General features: G+C 42.4%; 1 protein-coding gene and 1 long non-coding RNA gene across 3 annotated transcripts in view; both read left to right on the forward strand.

Moving 5' to 3' along the window:
• The first annotated feature begins 420 nt into the window (after positions 1-420).
• On the forward strand, positions 421-7,208 carry LOC113949656. Its single transcript, XR_003528495.1, has 3 exons — positions 421-530; positions 2,171-2,294; positions 5,942-7,208. It is a non-coding gene; the product is annotated as an uncharacterized LOC113949656 (long non-coding RNA).
• A 4,998-nt stretch (positions 7,209-12,206) lies between these two features.
• The window catches only part of LMBR1 (limb development membrane protein 1), a 66,905-nt gene continuing 62,138 nt past the window's right edge, over positions 12,207-16,973 (forward strand). The window contains exon 1 of one of the 2 annotated variants that reach the window (XM_027648448.1): positions 12,207-12,442. In XM_027648448.1, the coding sequence (XP_027504249.1) occupies positions 12,380-12,442 (63 nt within the window). In that variant the 5' untranslated portion in view covers positions 12,207-12,379. The remainder of the gene's footprint in view (positions 12,443-16,973) is intronic. The other variant, XM_027648449.1, reaches the window with a different exon arrangement.

Here is a 16,973-nt window from a genome sequence, read left to right on the forward strand (position 1 = left end):
GTGAACCCCTAAACAAATTCTGCCAAAAAAGTGCAATAAACTTGTCCTGCTGACGTTGTGCACAAGCATTTCTTATTCCATAACACAGGGCAGGAAGGACTATCAGAAAATTATGGTCTACAGTTGTTTCTTGACTCATGAATCCTTTAGGAGGATTGTGTATGCACAGAGCAAAAGGACAATATAGTTTCTCATATTTTCTTTTACTCTCACTGCTACAAATGGCATTGGCCAAACAGAAGAACATATTTGTGATTGCTTTGTGTGTGTGATGTAGCTCACAAGCCTTTCCCTCTTGTAACAGTGGTGGCTGGAATAGCTCCCTCTGCTCAGTTACATCGTTCCTTCTGATGTGTGGACACAGAATGAACTGACTCAGAGAATTCATTCTGATTAAATTTTTTATTTTTGCCAGGTTATTTTCCCCAGGTCTATCTGGCCATGCACTGCTGTGTCTGTGCTGCTGAGGGGTAGCTGGAACAAATGGAACAAGAACAAAGCTGGACAGGATCAGTACTACAGCCTGAGAGGTGCTTGCTTGAGTTCTTCTACATATTGTTCAGATGAAATGCTCACTTGTGTTTTTCAGAGGCTCTGTGGAGATTATTAGCCTGCAGTAATACAGAAATCAATTAGATGTAGGGAACTTGGAGTTGCCCGGTGTCTGCTGCAGGATTACTTCACGAGTGCCAAACTATGTGATTAATTTCAGAAATTTAATAGACAAAACAGGTTTTGATTCAGGTATTCTGTAAGGTGCTTTAGGCCACAGAGAAGGAATCTAAGGTTTCCTTCAGAGCTGTTTGACAGGAAAGCTAATGTTCCCTCACACCTGGCATGACTCAAGGTACGACGAGAAAATATGAAGGCTGAAGGATGTACCAGTAGATCCTGCTGTGGGGTGATGGAGTTGAATATGGGAGCCAGTGGTGGGGATACAAGACAGAGGAAGGGAAGGAGTATGGCTGGCATTTCACCAGGGTGCTGCCAGTGTTTTGCTGTGCAGTGAAGAGAACTTGGGAAGAGGATGAGGTCACTGCCGTGCTATCCCTGCCACTACAACAGAAAATCCAAATGTCTGCCATAGCCTGTAGTGTTATTTAGGACAAGAGCAATTCTCAGTAATAAATTCCCTCACAGGTTTGCTAACAGCCTGAATGCATTCCAAACTAAATGTGACTTTGATAACAGAGCTGAGTAGGGAGAAGGCCTGTCTGGGAAAGGTTGATTGTTTTCTTACTACACAATGAGACAGCAAATTGGTCTGAAATTATACCCTCATTATGCTAATTCTTTGCTCCATACAAATGGAGCAAAGCATGCTGTGGGCTAGGATTTAAAGATGCTGATGTTATCAGGTCAGTGTATGCCCAGAGTAATGGCCCTTGGACACCCCCAGGGATGACAGGACACAGTGTGATGTAGGGACATGAGCTATCAGGCTGCAGAAACCATGTTCAGTGCACACGTGGCTTCCTAAATAGTCAAACTCTGTCATGTGCTGTGCAGCACTACTGGTACTTCAAAGAAAACTACCTCCTGTGCAATACTTCAGCAGTGACTACAAACTGCAGTTATTTCCTATGGTTTGTTGTTTTTACTATTCAGGATGAAGTGACCCCTTTGTATCCATGTTATCTCTTGTGCCTTATAATGACTTTTAATCTACTCTTATGGTGTATGTTTAGTTATTGGCAAATTAACAACAATGCAAAAAATATTGTTTCTGTAAAAGCAAATAAATTTTGAGGTATCAACACACAGGATGTAAAACAGTATGAATATATCCTATGAAGCATTGTTAACTTTTTACTATCTGTACAGTTTAAATAAGTGATTACTCACAGAATAAGATGATTTAGAAACAAAAAATCATCTGTCTCAAAGAGATGACATCTTTATAATCCTAGTGGTACTGAAAATAGAAAAACTAGATTCTGTTAGGCTATCAGTAACCAGTTTGTAAGGCATATGCTTCATAGAAGAATGAATGTAGGAATGGTGTACTTACTTTCACATTCCTTGTCTCTGTGCTTCTCTAAAAACTCTACAGCCCTTTATCCTCCTATGTATGATGCAGAGCCAGGATACTGTGGTGAGCTAAGCTTACAATCAGTTCTGAACTCATGACATAATGGCCTATAGGGACCTTCATGCTTTTTTTCTTTAGAGGGTGAGACCATAATTCTGGGAAGGCCTCATTACAGCAGCCATATCAACATGGAACATGTGGAAAATAGGGGAAAACTGGCTAGAGGTAATAAAGCTGAAGGACACCCATAGCAAGGCCAAAGGTATGATCATCTCCTTCAGCCAGGGAGAAGATGCACTCCTCTGTCATGTTGTAGTTATTACAGGTGGAGCCATGCATGACCACACCTTTGATGAGAAATGGGGTCAGTGACCATTATTATACACTCATGGAAATGAAAGGATGACTATTGACACTTTCAACCTTGTGTGAATAAGGCTGGGAGTTGTCCCACTCCTCTCATATCAGCCATTAGCAGCTTGTAGGAGAGCAGGGTGCCCCTGGTCAGGAAGAGAGGACACCTGATGTTCAACAAGTTCAAGATGCAACTTGAAAGCCAGCAATGTGGGCAGACTTTCCTCTCTGCACTCCTCCATTGAAAGACCAGGAGATCTGTACCTTTTCTATGTGTAGGGTTCAACTGACACCGAGAGGGCTTGGGAGGACTTAATCCAGGCCATGGATGAGATTTACTGAGGGAAGGGCAAACAGACAGGTCAGGGAATAGAGGCATTGTCATGAAGAATTTTTAGCCATGCTTGTACACCTCTGTCTGGAATATAGGAAAACCTGAGACAGAGTAAGATGGTGGCACTGTGTATACACAGAGGCATATGCTAAATCCACATCACTGAGGGGGAATTAGGGTCTGCTTTTATAGTTGACTTATCCTAGATTCAGGTGCCTCCACAAATTCTCAAATCTAGGAAGTAGCCTCAGATATCAGGCTGTTAAGAGACTTTCAGATATCAATGCTGTTTGACAAGACTGTCTTCTTCCAGGCAGAAGATGGGGCAGAGAGTGTAGCTGAAACATTTCTAACATAGCTGGTGGCATCCCCAGCTTTCTGAGATCAGGGAAAAGGGAAATGCCAGGACATTATAGCAGCTGATTCATGCCCACCTCCCTCACTCTTAAACTGTATCTTGGACTTTTTTTTTTAATGGGATTGTAGACTGGCACGTCCCTCATTTACAATTACAGTACCTATAGAGATGTACACACAGGAACTTTCTCACAGCTCCAGGATAACTTTGGAACCCTGGTGGATGCTAAGCCCAGCCACAGAGGCAGATCACAGCCCTGAAGGCTTCTGCAACTACCCCATGCCCAGAGTAATTCCTGTTCCCCAGCACATTCAGTGGGGACCAGGCAGGGTGAGGAGTTTTGTAGTTGGATGTGGCTAATCTCTGCTACCTGCCCAGAGGTCAGTAGGTAGATGTGGCATAGGTGAAGGGTCCCAGTGGAGCTGGTCAGGGACCTATTGGGACATTCAGGGCCCTGACAGCCTGCCCCAGGGAACAGGCAAAGTACAATCTCTGCTTGTACTTAGTCTGAATGTACTTTGAGATGTCCCAGGTGTCCCAAGAAACACAGGAAGATAGAACTACATCTTTCAATATCTGATAAGTGTCTGTCTTGTTTGAGCTGGCTTCAGGAAAAAGGACTGACTTTTATGAGATAGTTTCTCCTATAGTTTTTTCAGTCTTCTTTTTAAGTGTGGCCTGGCTTTCAAGATGCAACAACCTTGGCAACAACCTCTCTACGCAAGTCAGGATTGCTAGAAGTGAAGAAAGTGAATATCAGAGAGGTGTGTAGACAGCAGTCTCGAGACAAACCTTGGATTTGGAAGTTTTGTAGGACAGCCACATGCTTTTCTGTATGTTGTGTAGATTGACCTTTTCTCTTGCCCAGGCCGAGGGCTAAAACTCAATAAAATGGGAAAAAAACCCAAACAGGCAGAGTGTGATAGTGACTGTCAAAGGGGTGCCTTACAGAAGGGAATGAGACTGTCAGGGGAAGTTCAGATTGGATGTTGGGAAAAGGTTCTTCACTGAGAGGGTGGTTGGTCACTGGAACAGGGTCCCCAGGGAAGTGGTCATGGCACCAAGCCTGTCAGAGTTCAGGGAGCATCTGGACATTGCTCTTAGTCATACGGTTTAGTTTCAGGTACTCCTGCAAGGAGCAGGGAGCTGGACGTGATGATCCTTATTCTGTGATTGTGTGTGACACACCATATGTAAAATATGGTCCAATATCACATACATGCCTTGTAATATAGACGTGGATTGAGTATTCAGCATGGAGCATCTCTGCAGTTGCAATCACTGGCAGAGTGGGTATAATTTGAGTTTAATGTATGGCTTACAGGACCTAAAATTAGGAAGAAAATATTTTAAAGAGTTGGATGATTCACAGCCTATTCCTTGTTCTATCCTCCCACCTTTGAGATAATATGAAATCTCTGGAGTCTTCCGTTCAAATACTTAGATATTCCCAAATGTTAAAAGTAACTAGAGATGGCTTTCGCTTTTATATGAGGGGTAGAGCACTATATATCATCCCAAGGATTGAGGAGCCTGCCTTTTTTTTTTTTTTGTTACTTAGAGGTGTAATTACTGTAATGTAATATCTGCTTGAGAAAGGAAATTAAACTCTGAAGAACAAATTAGCTAATTTCGCATTGCGGGCATGATTTCTGTTAAAAGGCCTGCTAGAGCTGAGTCCAGTTTCTGAAAATAAGTATTGTCTTATGTTATAAAATAACCTGTTCTCATGGTGTCAGCATTTTCTGATAGACCACTGGTGGAATGGATGAGTGCCATGTTCCGTGGATCAAATACTAGTCATTGGAGCTCTATGGGGAGTGTAATCTTTGATGGGACAACTGCATAAAATTCTCCTAGTCAGGAGATCAGAATTGACAGTTGTAGTGGCCCTTTTTGGTCTTCCAGCCTTTGGTGGCTTTTACAATGGCAGTAGTTTTATTTGGCAACAAGAAATTTTAGGATGGCAACGGGCAGATGCTGTAAAAGTGCATTTTATATCTGACTGTTGCAGGAAAGAATACTGCTGAAATTTATTTGCTATGTCCTTGAACAACATTGAATCTCCAGATTAGGTGGTGCCTGTGGTGCAAACCTATTCATTTTGCTAATGAGACAGAGGAGGAAGATAAAGATTTAAAAAATGCCTGGCATCATATTTTATTAGTCACCCAATATAATTATTGACAGGGATCGAGGATGTTAAGTTCCAGAAAAAGACTACTTATTATCTTAACACTCCTGAGATGCATTAAACACATTTGAATTTAATTAGAAAGGAGTATCCATGATTTAGGAATAAATCTTGCACCTATTAATTTTAGAAATTAAGATGATTAATTTCCTTTAAAATTTCTAGCATTTTGGATAAAAGTCCTTCATAAAAGGTGCATGGCTTACTTTCAAAGACTAAATTTATGCAATGTGATTTTGTCACCCAGATTGAAAAACGGTTGTAGTTTAATACTGGATAGACTTTTGAAATGCCTTCCATGTGGTATTTAACAATACAGTCATCTTAGCCATGATGAGTCAGGTATTGAATTTAAGAGAGAAAAAAAATAAATTATTTAACTACTACCAAAAATGGGGCTTTTTATTGTTTAAGGATTTCACATTGCAACCTATCTTCTCCAAAAACTGTAAAATTCCATTTCTTAAAACTATATAACTAACAAAAAGTAGCTTGAGGATAGTTCAGACTGAGCACAGATGGCCCAGCAGATTAATGACTTAATTTTTTTTTAAAGGACAGTGAGTACAGCCATGCTAAGTAGTCAGGAACTGATAATATGGGTGGATATTTGCAGCTGCATCGTTTATAATACAGCTAATGCATGGTCATATCTTTTATAATCAATAGGAGATTGGCAGAGGAGGATGTCTAATGAAAGATGTTGACTGGCCTGCAAATCAAAGGATAATATTCCAAAAGGACAGAGAAACAATGGAAGGTAAAGGATCAACAATGTTTACAGAGAAAGCACAGACATGATGATGGGTGAGATTTTACAGCCTGTGTGGTGTGGTGTGTAGATGTAACACAGTGTCACATACTCAACAAACCAAAGTGGAACAGGGCCTGGAGTCATTTAAAATGGTACCATGTGGGCATGTCAAGAGTGGGAACTAAACAGAGACTGAAAAGAAAGCACAGAAGTCAAGAAAGCATCTGTTCTGGAAGAACAGAAACATCATTTGTGACAATTTGGTTTCAGAGACATATGCTGGTTTTATTATTCAGCCAGTGGTAAAACAACATTAAAGCTTCTAATGATTATTTACTAAGAAAAATAATATTGACTTCATGCTCAGATAACTCTTTTGGATCCCATTATGATGTTGCCATGGAACCAACCCATGATACTGGCAAGCTCATATTCCATAAGGGCAAACATAACACTTGCAACCAGTAAAATAATTATTATATGTACTTAGTACATCAGGAAGTTTCCAAAGTTGAGAAAAAATATAAGAAAAACTGATTTTGATTTAAAAAAACCAAACGAGATATAGAAATTACATTTTTTTAAAGGGTATCTTTATTCTGGTCAACAAACCACTGCTAATGCTACTGGCAGATGACACAAAAACATTGGCAAATACTGGAGATAAGAGTGGTAAATTACAAAGATGAGCTAATCATACAGAGCAATCTGAAATGTTTGTGAAACAGAAAACAAAAGAGTCCTGAATTGAGTTAAATTTCATGGATGCACTGGGAACAAGGGGTTGAGGTCCTATCTACAGGACCAGGGCTGTATCTGGAGGACAGTGATTCAGAATAGAAATTACAGATTGATGCTGGTTGATATGAACGAAGTTCAGAGGTAGCCACTATTTTCTGTCAAGGAAATGATTGCTGTAGCATTTGGATTAAAATGTCCCTAAAACTGGCTTTGCTCTGTGTAAGCAAATAAGTGGACATGGCAACCAAAACCACAAGGAAGCCTTTTACCTACAGCCAGACCTCTGATAGCAGGAGGACAAGAGTAGACACAAGTGTCTTCAATGGCACATTCCATTTACTTCTGGGAAGTAACCATGTTTTTCATCTCTGAATCTGTGTTCTGTTTTCCTCTGTAATAATTAAAATGGTCTGTAATAAAAATAAAGAGATCATAAAATAAGGGAGTGATTTTGTTCTGTTCATAGAATCGCTGAAACTGAACCTGAAGTAGTTCTCTCACCTGCATTTTAATAAGTGTGTTAAAAGTTTGGAGAGTATTCAGGCACGAAAGAAAAAAAATTGAGTTCGCGGTTGAGAAAAATCTTTAAAGAGTAAATTTACTAAGAGTAGATCTTTTTAACTGACTGTAAAGGAGATTTTGAGGTGAATTGTGATTAGCAGGAATTAAATATTGAACACACCATAAAGAGAAGTAGTGAGTTTTCACTCTTTTCACCTATCCATTCTAGCTGAACACCTTTCAGAGACTGACTGAATCTAACACTAATTTCTGGGTCAAAACAGACATAGACTGATGAAAGGGAGGCTTTTGTGTTTGTGTGTGTGTTTGTATTGCTTTTTCTGTTGGTTTGATTTTTGAGTCCTCAACTCTGTAACAATATTGACCCTGGCAGCAGTTTAGGAGTTTTACCAATAAATATCTACTCGAAGAATCAGCCAAATCAGCCATGGCTTCACAGATGGAGAAGATGTCCTGAACATACCCTTTTACCTCATTCCTAATGCTTTTTTTTTTGTTTGTTTGTTGGTTTGGTTTTTTGTTTTGTTTTGTTGGTTTTTGTTGTTGTAGTTTTGATCGAAAAGTGCTTTGAATGCTCACAGTAGGGCATGAAAGACACTTAAAGGTGAATGGAAGCAAAGTGAGCTTTCAGGCACTTCATGCTGCCTAGATATGGAACTGAAACTGTTCTAGCTTCATGACATGACTTATACTTCCTTTATTGACAACACTGAACTCCTGCAGAGCTTATGCCTCTGCCTGTAATAAACTCTGCAGGTTTTCTCTCTCTAGGCTCCTATCAGTGAAGCAAACTTAGGCACTAGAAGGGCTTTTATTCATCACTGAATCCTATTTTATTTTATATATTATGCCATAATACATTTAGCTAGGCAGTTATTGTTACTGGGTTGAGAGAATGAAGGTACAAGCTGGAAGTATTTGGAACAAAAAAAAATAAATAATCATACTATTTTGTTCTAAAAAAGTAAAGAAATAGAAAGTAGAAGTTATGAATAGAAATGAAATGTCAGTCAGCAATATTTCAAGTTGAATCCAAGACTGATTGAGCTGGATTTCTCAAGTTATGATGTAATTCTTGCTATGCTTTAGCTTACAAAATATAAGACACTGAAATAATCACCCAATAAATAATCCTAATTTATAATAAATAACTATCAATTATGATTTATTATTAATTATCATAAATAACTATGATAGCATAAAATTTCTTTTATATCATGATCAAGTTATTTTAACTTTTGCGTCTTTCTTTTTGTCTTCCACAACTGGCTTTTGAGTATGTAAAGTGCTGGGTATCATCTGTGGTGTGTGTTTACCCTAAGTTCTCTTTAAAATCAATGGCCATTCTTGGCAACATACTGAACTGGGCTTTGGGCTTCAATCTGGCCAATTCTTAGGCAATATTTTGAATATAAGCATGTAAGTATCGTATTAACTGAGAGAATAACTCCCTATTTTCTATTTAGTCCAAGCTGCCCTTGGCTCAATGATGGCTTGAAAAGAAGGCATCACCTATTCAATTGCTGTGAGATGGATTTAGGTTTTAAGGCATGCTGCCAAATTCACATTTACAGTTAAAGAGAGTGATTTAAAATCCATTGGCAAATTCTGAGGGAACCTTCCTAGTGAAACAGTTCCAAATTTAGAAACTTCCATTTTAGACAATTCAACTGAATTGTATTAGCTTGAATATCCCAACTTATTTTTTTAGAGGGTCTCAGAGGTAACACTGCACATAAAACCCTCCTTGGGGAATCAGGGTACCAGACACTTACTGGGTAATCCTGAAGCTGAAAAATGTATTTAAAACTAGACTGAAAAGGAATAAAGTAGCAGAATCCTTAGGGTTACTGAGGTCCTAGGAATGGCTGAGGACAGTCCCTGCAGTACTGTCTTATTTTGTCTTAAATATTGATGAAAAATGTCCAGAGGTCTTTCAAACACTCTCTGATGCAAGGCACTTGATTTGTGAGTTTTTTTTCTGGTATGCTTCAAAATACTACTCTCATCAGAAATCAATGGATGCGTCAGTCAGTCGGATCATCTGGTTTGCAAGAGCTGCCCACTCTGCACTGAACTTCCTTTGATATAAATAGATTTTGCTGTGGTGGCTACCATGACCTTCCTTTGTGATGCAAACACCTCAGAACTGAGCAATAACTTCTGCCCAAGAAAGGGTCGAAGCTATTTACTCCCCTTCCCTGCGTTTCCTGCAAACATAAATATATATCATGTTTCTGATGATTTGTCTGCTAGAAATGGAAGAAAGAACTTGCCAGTTCACAGGATGAGACGAATTATGTCCTGTGTCTCCTCCTCAGGTTTATTTCAAATTCAATAGATTAAAAAGAAAATGTACAGCCCAAGTGGAAGTGGAGAGTATAGTTCTTCCAAATCTTAGTTTTAATTTCTATAACAGCTACAAAATATTGCTAATTTTTTCACAGTCTTCCTGTGTTTAATATCTTTGCAGATAAAGTTAGAAATGCATTAAATTCTTGGTGCCTAGATACAACTCTCAGAGCTCTTTAATAAAATAAACTTAGTTTCACATTCCATGAGCTGTTCCTGGGCAGTGGGTGAATAATTTCTCAGGTAGCTCAGGAACTGAGACTCACCTCAGGCCTAGATTCCTAACCAACAGGCAGCGGGCATCAGTATGTGCTGGCAGAAGCTCCCTAAGAGCCTACAGGGTCCTGGCCCTGAAATCTTTCCCTGACTCCTAACTATGGCTTTTATTGCCTCTTCTTCCTCAGACTTTTTCACTCTTCCATCTGCTTCTTGTGGGTCACCCCTGTGCATGGATCAGCTTGCTTGCTTGCCTGTGGCCTGAATCTCAACCATGCTACTTCTTTGTTTTGGTATTAGTATGTATGATTTAACATATTGATAGCTGGCTGAATATCTGACTGTTCTTATTTTCCCAATTTAATTGGACCTTCTGGTCTCCCCAGTTCTTAGATCTCGTTTGTTCTGGCTATGGCACTTCCATCTTCATCGTAAATCCACTGAAGGCCTAACACGAGGTTCCTTACACCCTGGTTATAATGCCATTGTAATTTATTGTGCAAGTCTTTTATACAAGATGATGAAAGCTGGGAACCTGTCTATACCAATATTTCTATAGGCAGTTCTGAGACAATTTGGTTTCCCTGAGATCAGATTCTTGCGTACCAGACAGTTGTCTGCTCTTGCCAGCTGTGTTTGTTGTTAAAGTAAAAGATATTGCTTCTAACTATAAACCTTGCCTGCAGTTACACTGTTCACTCTGGACCAGTTCCTCAGCAGAGAACAACATTAGCTGCTCTCACAAGCCCAGGTCTCATGTCAAATTCCTCTTGGCAGCTATGGATGCTTTCCCCACTTTCAGCATCTGCAGAAGAAAAGGAGATTGAAGATAAGTGGGAATAGGTGAATAAAAAACCCCAGATGAGTAAAAATATTGTCTAGCAGACAGAATCTAGTGCTGTGCTGGGAATAATGGTAAAGTAGGACAGCTTTCCCCAAGAAGCAGCTCAAAGACTGTGCTCCCTGTTCCTTCAGCTCTGCTTTTGATAGTCTTCTGTTGCTGCAGCCTCAATGAATACCTAAAGTCTCCCTCCTTGAGCAGTAGGCTTCAGGAGGAGAGAGGGTGGGAGTATTTCTGACCTCACACCCATGGTGTGATTCTGCCTGCAAATACCTCCTCTGTATCTTCACAAGTATCAAAAACAAGGGTGGAACTGTGACCATACTGAAGCTGCAGGAAGTTCTGCATCCATTCAGAACTACAAGAAATACTTCTGCTAAGTCCAGAATTTCCTAAATACCTCACCATCTGTTTTAACCAAGAAGATGGGCCAGAGCCTGGGGAGTGAATATATAATTGGCATTATAATTGTGAATTATAATTGGCAACGACATCATAGGTAATGTATCAATAGATGTAAATAGGCAGATAATGATAATCCTTATTTTTGAAATTTCTTTAGAATAATGTTATGAATTTGGATTGAAAGAAGTGTTTGGTTTGCTAAACCCAATCTATATTTTGTAGTGTGTCCTAGATCAATAGTCTTTTGCGTGTATTTAGACAATTGAGCTACTTGCAAACGCAGAAGTGAAGATCGTCCACGCATGTAGCAGGAACGGGGAAAAGAGAGTGATTGCGCCTTTGCACCACAGCGCTCGGGCAAAGAACAACACGGCAGAAATCACCCAAAGGCAAAAAGCTGCTCCGGGGCAATGGAACTCAAGTTGTAACTCCTTTCCCCTTTCCCATCTCCCCTCCTCCCTGCCCCCAGGACGCACAGGGACTCCGCCTGTCCCTGCCCCGCACAGGCACAAACAGGTGACCTGTTCCGACACGACCAGAGGTGATTAGACATTGGAAGGGGCTGCCCGGGGAGGTGGTGGAGTCACCGTCCCCGGAGGTGTTTAAAGAAAGAGGAGATGTAGGACTCAGCGCCATGGTCTGGTTGACATGGTGGTGTTCGGTCATTCGGTTGGACTCGATGATCTCAGAGGTCTTTTCCAACGCAATCGACTCCGCGATTTCGTGAAACTCGCCCTTGCCGCTAAAACCACGAACACTCCAACCCCAGCCCAACACTCCTCAAGCCCCGCCCGCTCCTCAAGCCCCGCCCCTTCGCGTCCCGGTTCTCTCTGGCCCCGCCCCCAAGACCAAGCCCCGCCTCCCCTTGGCCCCGCCCCCGGGTCACGTTCGCCCTCCCTTCCCTTCAGACTAAGCCACGCCCCTTGCTGTGTGATCACGCCCCCACCCCTTAGCCCCGCCCCTCTCGGGGCCGGGGGCGGGGCTGCGGCGCGCGCGGGGTCGCTGCGCGGTGACGCAGCAGGAGGAGTTGAGGCGGCGCTGCCCGCCCTTCCTCCTCCTCCTCCTCCTCCTCCTCCTCCTCCTCCTCCTCCTCCTCCTCCTCCGCCGCGCCCGCCCAGGACGCACCGGCGCAGCCAGAGCCCCTCCGCCGCCGCCGGGGCCCGGGGGAGCAGCCGGGCTGCCGCTGGCCATGGTGGCCCGCCCGCCGCCGGCGGGGCAGGAGCAGGCGCGGCGGCGGCGGCCGCCATTGCGCGCGGGGGCCGCGGGACTATGAAGGATGGAAGCGGACGAGGTGACGATCCGGGAGCAGAATTTCCACAGCCAAGTGCGGGAGTACACGGTAGGACCCTCCGCCGGGCTCTCCGGCTGCGCGATTCCCGCCCGCTCTCCTCCTCCCCGCCCGCCTCCTCCCCGCCCTGTCACTGCGGGACCCCCGCCCGCCGTGCTCGCCGCCCCCAGCCCCGGCCCCGTGCAGCCGGGGGGGTGTCCCGCTCCCCCCCGCTGTCCTTGCCTGCCCCAGTGCCCGGAGGGACTCGGGGGCCCGTCCCGAGTGGGCAGCGCTGTGCGTGCTCCTCCCTCCGGGCCGGCTGGAGGATCCCAGCGCTGACCGACTCCCTGGAGCATTTTCTTCTCCCCGTGAAAGGGAAAAGGGGACATTCTCCCCTTTCAGTGAAAAGGGAGAATGCTGTGTATCCATACAGGACATCGGTATGCTCCATCGCAGTGCTCTCGGAACAGATAACAGTGCAACAACCTCGCGAACAGTGTTCAGCCTCGGGAAGAGAAGACTGAGAGGGGACCTCATTAATCTGTATAAATATCTAAAGGGGGGTGCCAAGGGGATAGATCAGGCTCTGCTCGGTGTTGCCAAGCAATAGGACGAGAGGCAAGGAGCATAGGAGATGCACAGGAAGTTCCACTTGAACATGAGGAAGAACTTCTTTACTGTGCAGTGACCGTGCACTGGGACACATTGCCCAGAGAGGATGTGGAGTCTCCCTCACTCGAGATATTCAAGAACTGTCTGGACACAATCCTGTGCCATGTGCTCTAGGATGACCCTGCTTTAGCAGGGAGGTTGGACCAGATGACTCATTGTGGTCCCTTCCAACCTGATCCATTCTGTGAACACCTCAGCCCTCAGGTGCAGCCTTGTTCCTGTCAGGTCAGGTGCACATGGGATTTTGTGTTACCACTTGTGTTACCACTGGGATCCTCCTGCCTCATTGAGCTGTTTTCAGTGGCTGTGTGTAACCTTCATGTTTTTTCCCTGACCCCTCATGCCCAGTGCTCTCCCAATGGAGCCATACTGAGCAGGCAGGTGCAGCCCTGCATCCTGCATGCAGACAGAGAGAGTGGTTGTGGTTTCCTCTCTGACTACCTCGCAGTTGTTTTCAAGGCTATTCAAAGCTGGTGGAGGTGTTTTGATGGGGTTCCTGTCTCTCCTGCTTCAATTCCAGGAAGGAAATACATGCTGCTCACAGCAGACATGCAGTGTTGTCTCCTGTGCACGTGCTGTCCCAGCTCAGCAGGGGGATCACGTTCTCTTTGTGGTCACTGTTATCTGAGAAAGAAGGCATTTCTTGAATTAAAATATGATTTCATAATTTACTTTTAAATATTTTTCAGCTACACTGGGAGACTCTAAAATCCCACTGTTAACTGATTTATGTAGGCCTATGGCTCGGTCATTTGGTAACAGAGACTTGCTTGGATCCCCAGAGCGTTAATTCCTTCTCTATGTTTTATGAATCGATGTTAAGACTTTCTTTCTTCTGGTGAAGTGTTCTCTTTCTGGGATGTTTTTTTTCTGAAGAGTGCAAAACAAGCCTGTATGAAGAGAATTGTTACTTTAGGAGATGTTTTGGACTTTCTCTCTTTTGGGAGGGCATGTAGTGTATGTCCTTGAAGCTGTGACTAGTGAAGGGGCATAAAAAGTAAAATACTGTTTTGTAAGGAAGGCTTTAAGCATTATCTTAATCACCTTTGTGGTATGAAAGCACAGGTGTATGCACAGATCACCTGTCTTCTCCCTCATGTCTGTTTTTCCATTTGTATTTGTGTGCTAAATATCTCCTACTCATTTCCACCAGAGTCTTGTTCTGATAAATCTTATGCTACGTATGGTGCTTTTGTATCTGGTAGGATGCATATTTGAGTCTGAAGGAACTGTATGCAGCCTCTCTGGGTACTGTTATAAGTAGTGAAGGTCTATTAAACTCAAAGAAATGTCTCATCTATACTGCATCTGCTTTTCTAAAGCTTTTTCAGCCCATTTAGAGCAGTTGGTAACTCTTCCTATTGGTGTAGCCATGTAAGAAATCATATAAGACATCAGTAACTCATATTTTAGAGATGCAGTGTTGTTTTGTTTGGACAGTGGAGGTAGAATATTCTTTCTCTTGAAACTTTACTTTGATCTTAACATGGATCACTAACCACCTTTGTTATTGTTTAACCAGTGGGAATAATAATAACAATTTTGCCTTTTAAGTCATGCATTGGTGCAGTTGTGATTTTATGTTGGAAGACCACAGAATTCTAGGAGTGCACAAAGTGCTGCCGCCCCCAGCTGAGTGTGCAGCCTCATAGCTGCAGGAGCACATTCCGAGTGCTTTTGTGGTTGGTCTGAGCATGATGGAGCACACTGAGTGTGTTCCTTACATGCACTATTATGTTAACATCCCCTCCTACCCATTCCTGTTCTTGCTGCTCATGAAGTTATGTGGTTAATATAATTTCTTAAAATATGCAAATAGACATGTTGTGTGGGTAGTGGGCATAATCATCAGCCCCTCAGCTGGAGGAGGGAGCAGACTCCACTCTGACATATGCACAAAACCTTGATTCCAGCTGCAGGTGGGCTGGGGGCAGTGGAGCAGTTAATAGAAGGATTTTGTGGTACAAGGGGTAGCGGCTTTAAATTGGAACAGAGTAGGTTTGGAATAGTTATTGGGAAGAAATACTTTAGTGTGAGGGTGGTGAGACACTGAAACAGGTTGCCCAGAGAAGTTGTGGATGCCCCATCCCTGGAAGTGTTCAAGGCCAGGTTGGGCTTTGAGCAGCCTGGTATAGAGGAAGGTGTCCCTGCCCATGGCAGGGCATTGGAACTAGCTGATCTTTAAAGTCCCTTCCAGCCCAAACTGTACCATGATTCTGTGTTTGTTGTTTAATATTACAGGGGAGGAAACCTGTATCTGCCTGTAAGGAGCAAGACAAATTTATGTAATCTGGTAGTAGTGTCTTTGGAGAGCTAGTTGCCTGCCACAATCTTTACTGGAAGCTAAAATGATACATTCATGAGAGAAGAGAAATCAAAGTAAGCTGATGTAGTTGGAAAGAAAATCCTTTTCACTTTTCCCTTAGAAATTTTCTTTGAACACGTACAGGATTTTTAGACTGTGCTTTCTGATGGAGTCCTAAGGGCACACTAAACTTAGCTTCAGTGTAATGCTTCATTTCTGTTTCATCTATTCTCTGAACTGGCAAGCTACAAAGTTTTCCATAAAGTTGTGTAACATAAAAAAATTCGAGGCTTGTTTTCCTTCTGCTGGTGGTGCCTGTCTCTTTCTGCAGGTGCCAACTTCTGCTAGTTCCACCTTCAAAAGACAAATATTTCTGATACATGTTTATAGATTGAGCAAGGGTAGGGAAAGATTTTTTAAAAAATAAATCCTTCATCTGCTTTTGAAGTGACTCAGTGGTTTAAAGCTTAATTTAACTCCGGCCCATTCGCTCTTGACCTCATTTGGAGTGTCTGTATGGTACCTTTTTTTCAAGAGGGTGCCCGTTGGCAATAAAATCATCTGCCCTGTATTTTGGTGCTTCATGAGGATGATCTTTACTACTAGAAGCTGGTTAACTCCCTACTCTAGTTTCAGCATAGCTCTTCTATGTGAATCATCTATGTAGAGGATCTGTTGTTCCAAACAGTTGTTGAAAACACCCAGACTCTCAGACTTGTGTGAACTTTAAAATTCAGATGCAGTGAAGTAAACGTGGAGATTGTGAACCGATGCCCCAAGTGTCAGAGACATGGCACAGCCAGGAGTTTGCTCAAAGTCAGTGAGAACCTTGACTTAACAAAGCCTGAGTCATACCAAACTCTGGCTGAAAGAGGCATCTTTCTGAAAAGTGACCGTAGGTGATGGCAAAATATAGAAGAAGGTTTGTATTCTGTACTTGATCAGCATTTGTATGAAAGAGTTGTAAGGGCTGGACAATGTTCTGTGCTGGTCTGATACGATCTGTTACTTTGTACACTTAGTTTGCCCTTCTTGATCCTTTAGGTTAATTTTATAATTTGCTGAGATCTCGCACATCCATGGAAGATATTTGAGCTTTTAGGGACCTGCTTTTCCCTTGTGACCTGTTATTACATCTGTTTATAAAGTGATCTGTTTTCTGCTGGTGTTGTTGTGAACTGTTTATTTCAAATGTAAATTGAGTAAGTGCAATGGTTGTCTCTTTCTGGTCCCCTGGGTTCCCTTTTTAGAATATTCTTACATTCCTTTTTTTCCAGCTTGAAACATTAGTTTGGACTTTTAAAATTTAGATCTACTTTTTTAATTGTTATTTTTCCACTTACAAAGCGTAGAATTCTGAGTTTGTAAAAATATACGTGTACACTTAGTTATGAGGTTTCCTCAGCAAAATATATACACTGTACTTGTATTTACAGTGTGGGGAAAACTATGGAAGGACACAATTTTGTGACCACAGAATTATTACTTAGAAAACTTAAGACTACACGTAGTATATTTGGGAAGTAGTTTATTGTATTGAATATGTGATGAAAAAAATCAGTCCTGGTAAAATAAGTTGGAGTACAGAAGTGCTGTTATAACTCTGAGTGCTTCAGGCAAGTTCAG

The sequence above is a fragment of the Corapipo altera genome, unplaced genomic scaffold (genome assembly GCF_003945725.1).
Source record: "Corapipo altera isolate COAL_440 unplaced genomic scaffold, ASM394572v1 47, whole genome shotgun sequence".
NCBI classification, from domain to species: domain Eukaryota; kingdom Metazoa; phylum Chordata; class Aves; order Passeriformes; family Pipridae; genus Corapipo; species Corapipo altera.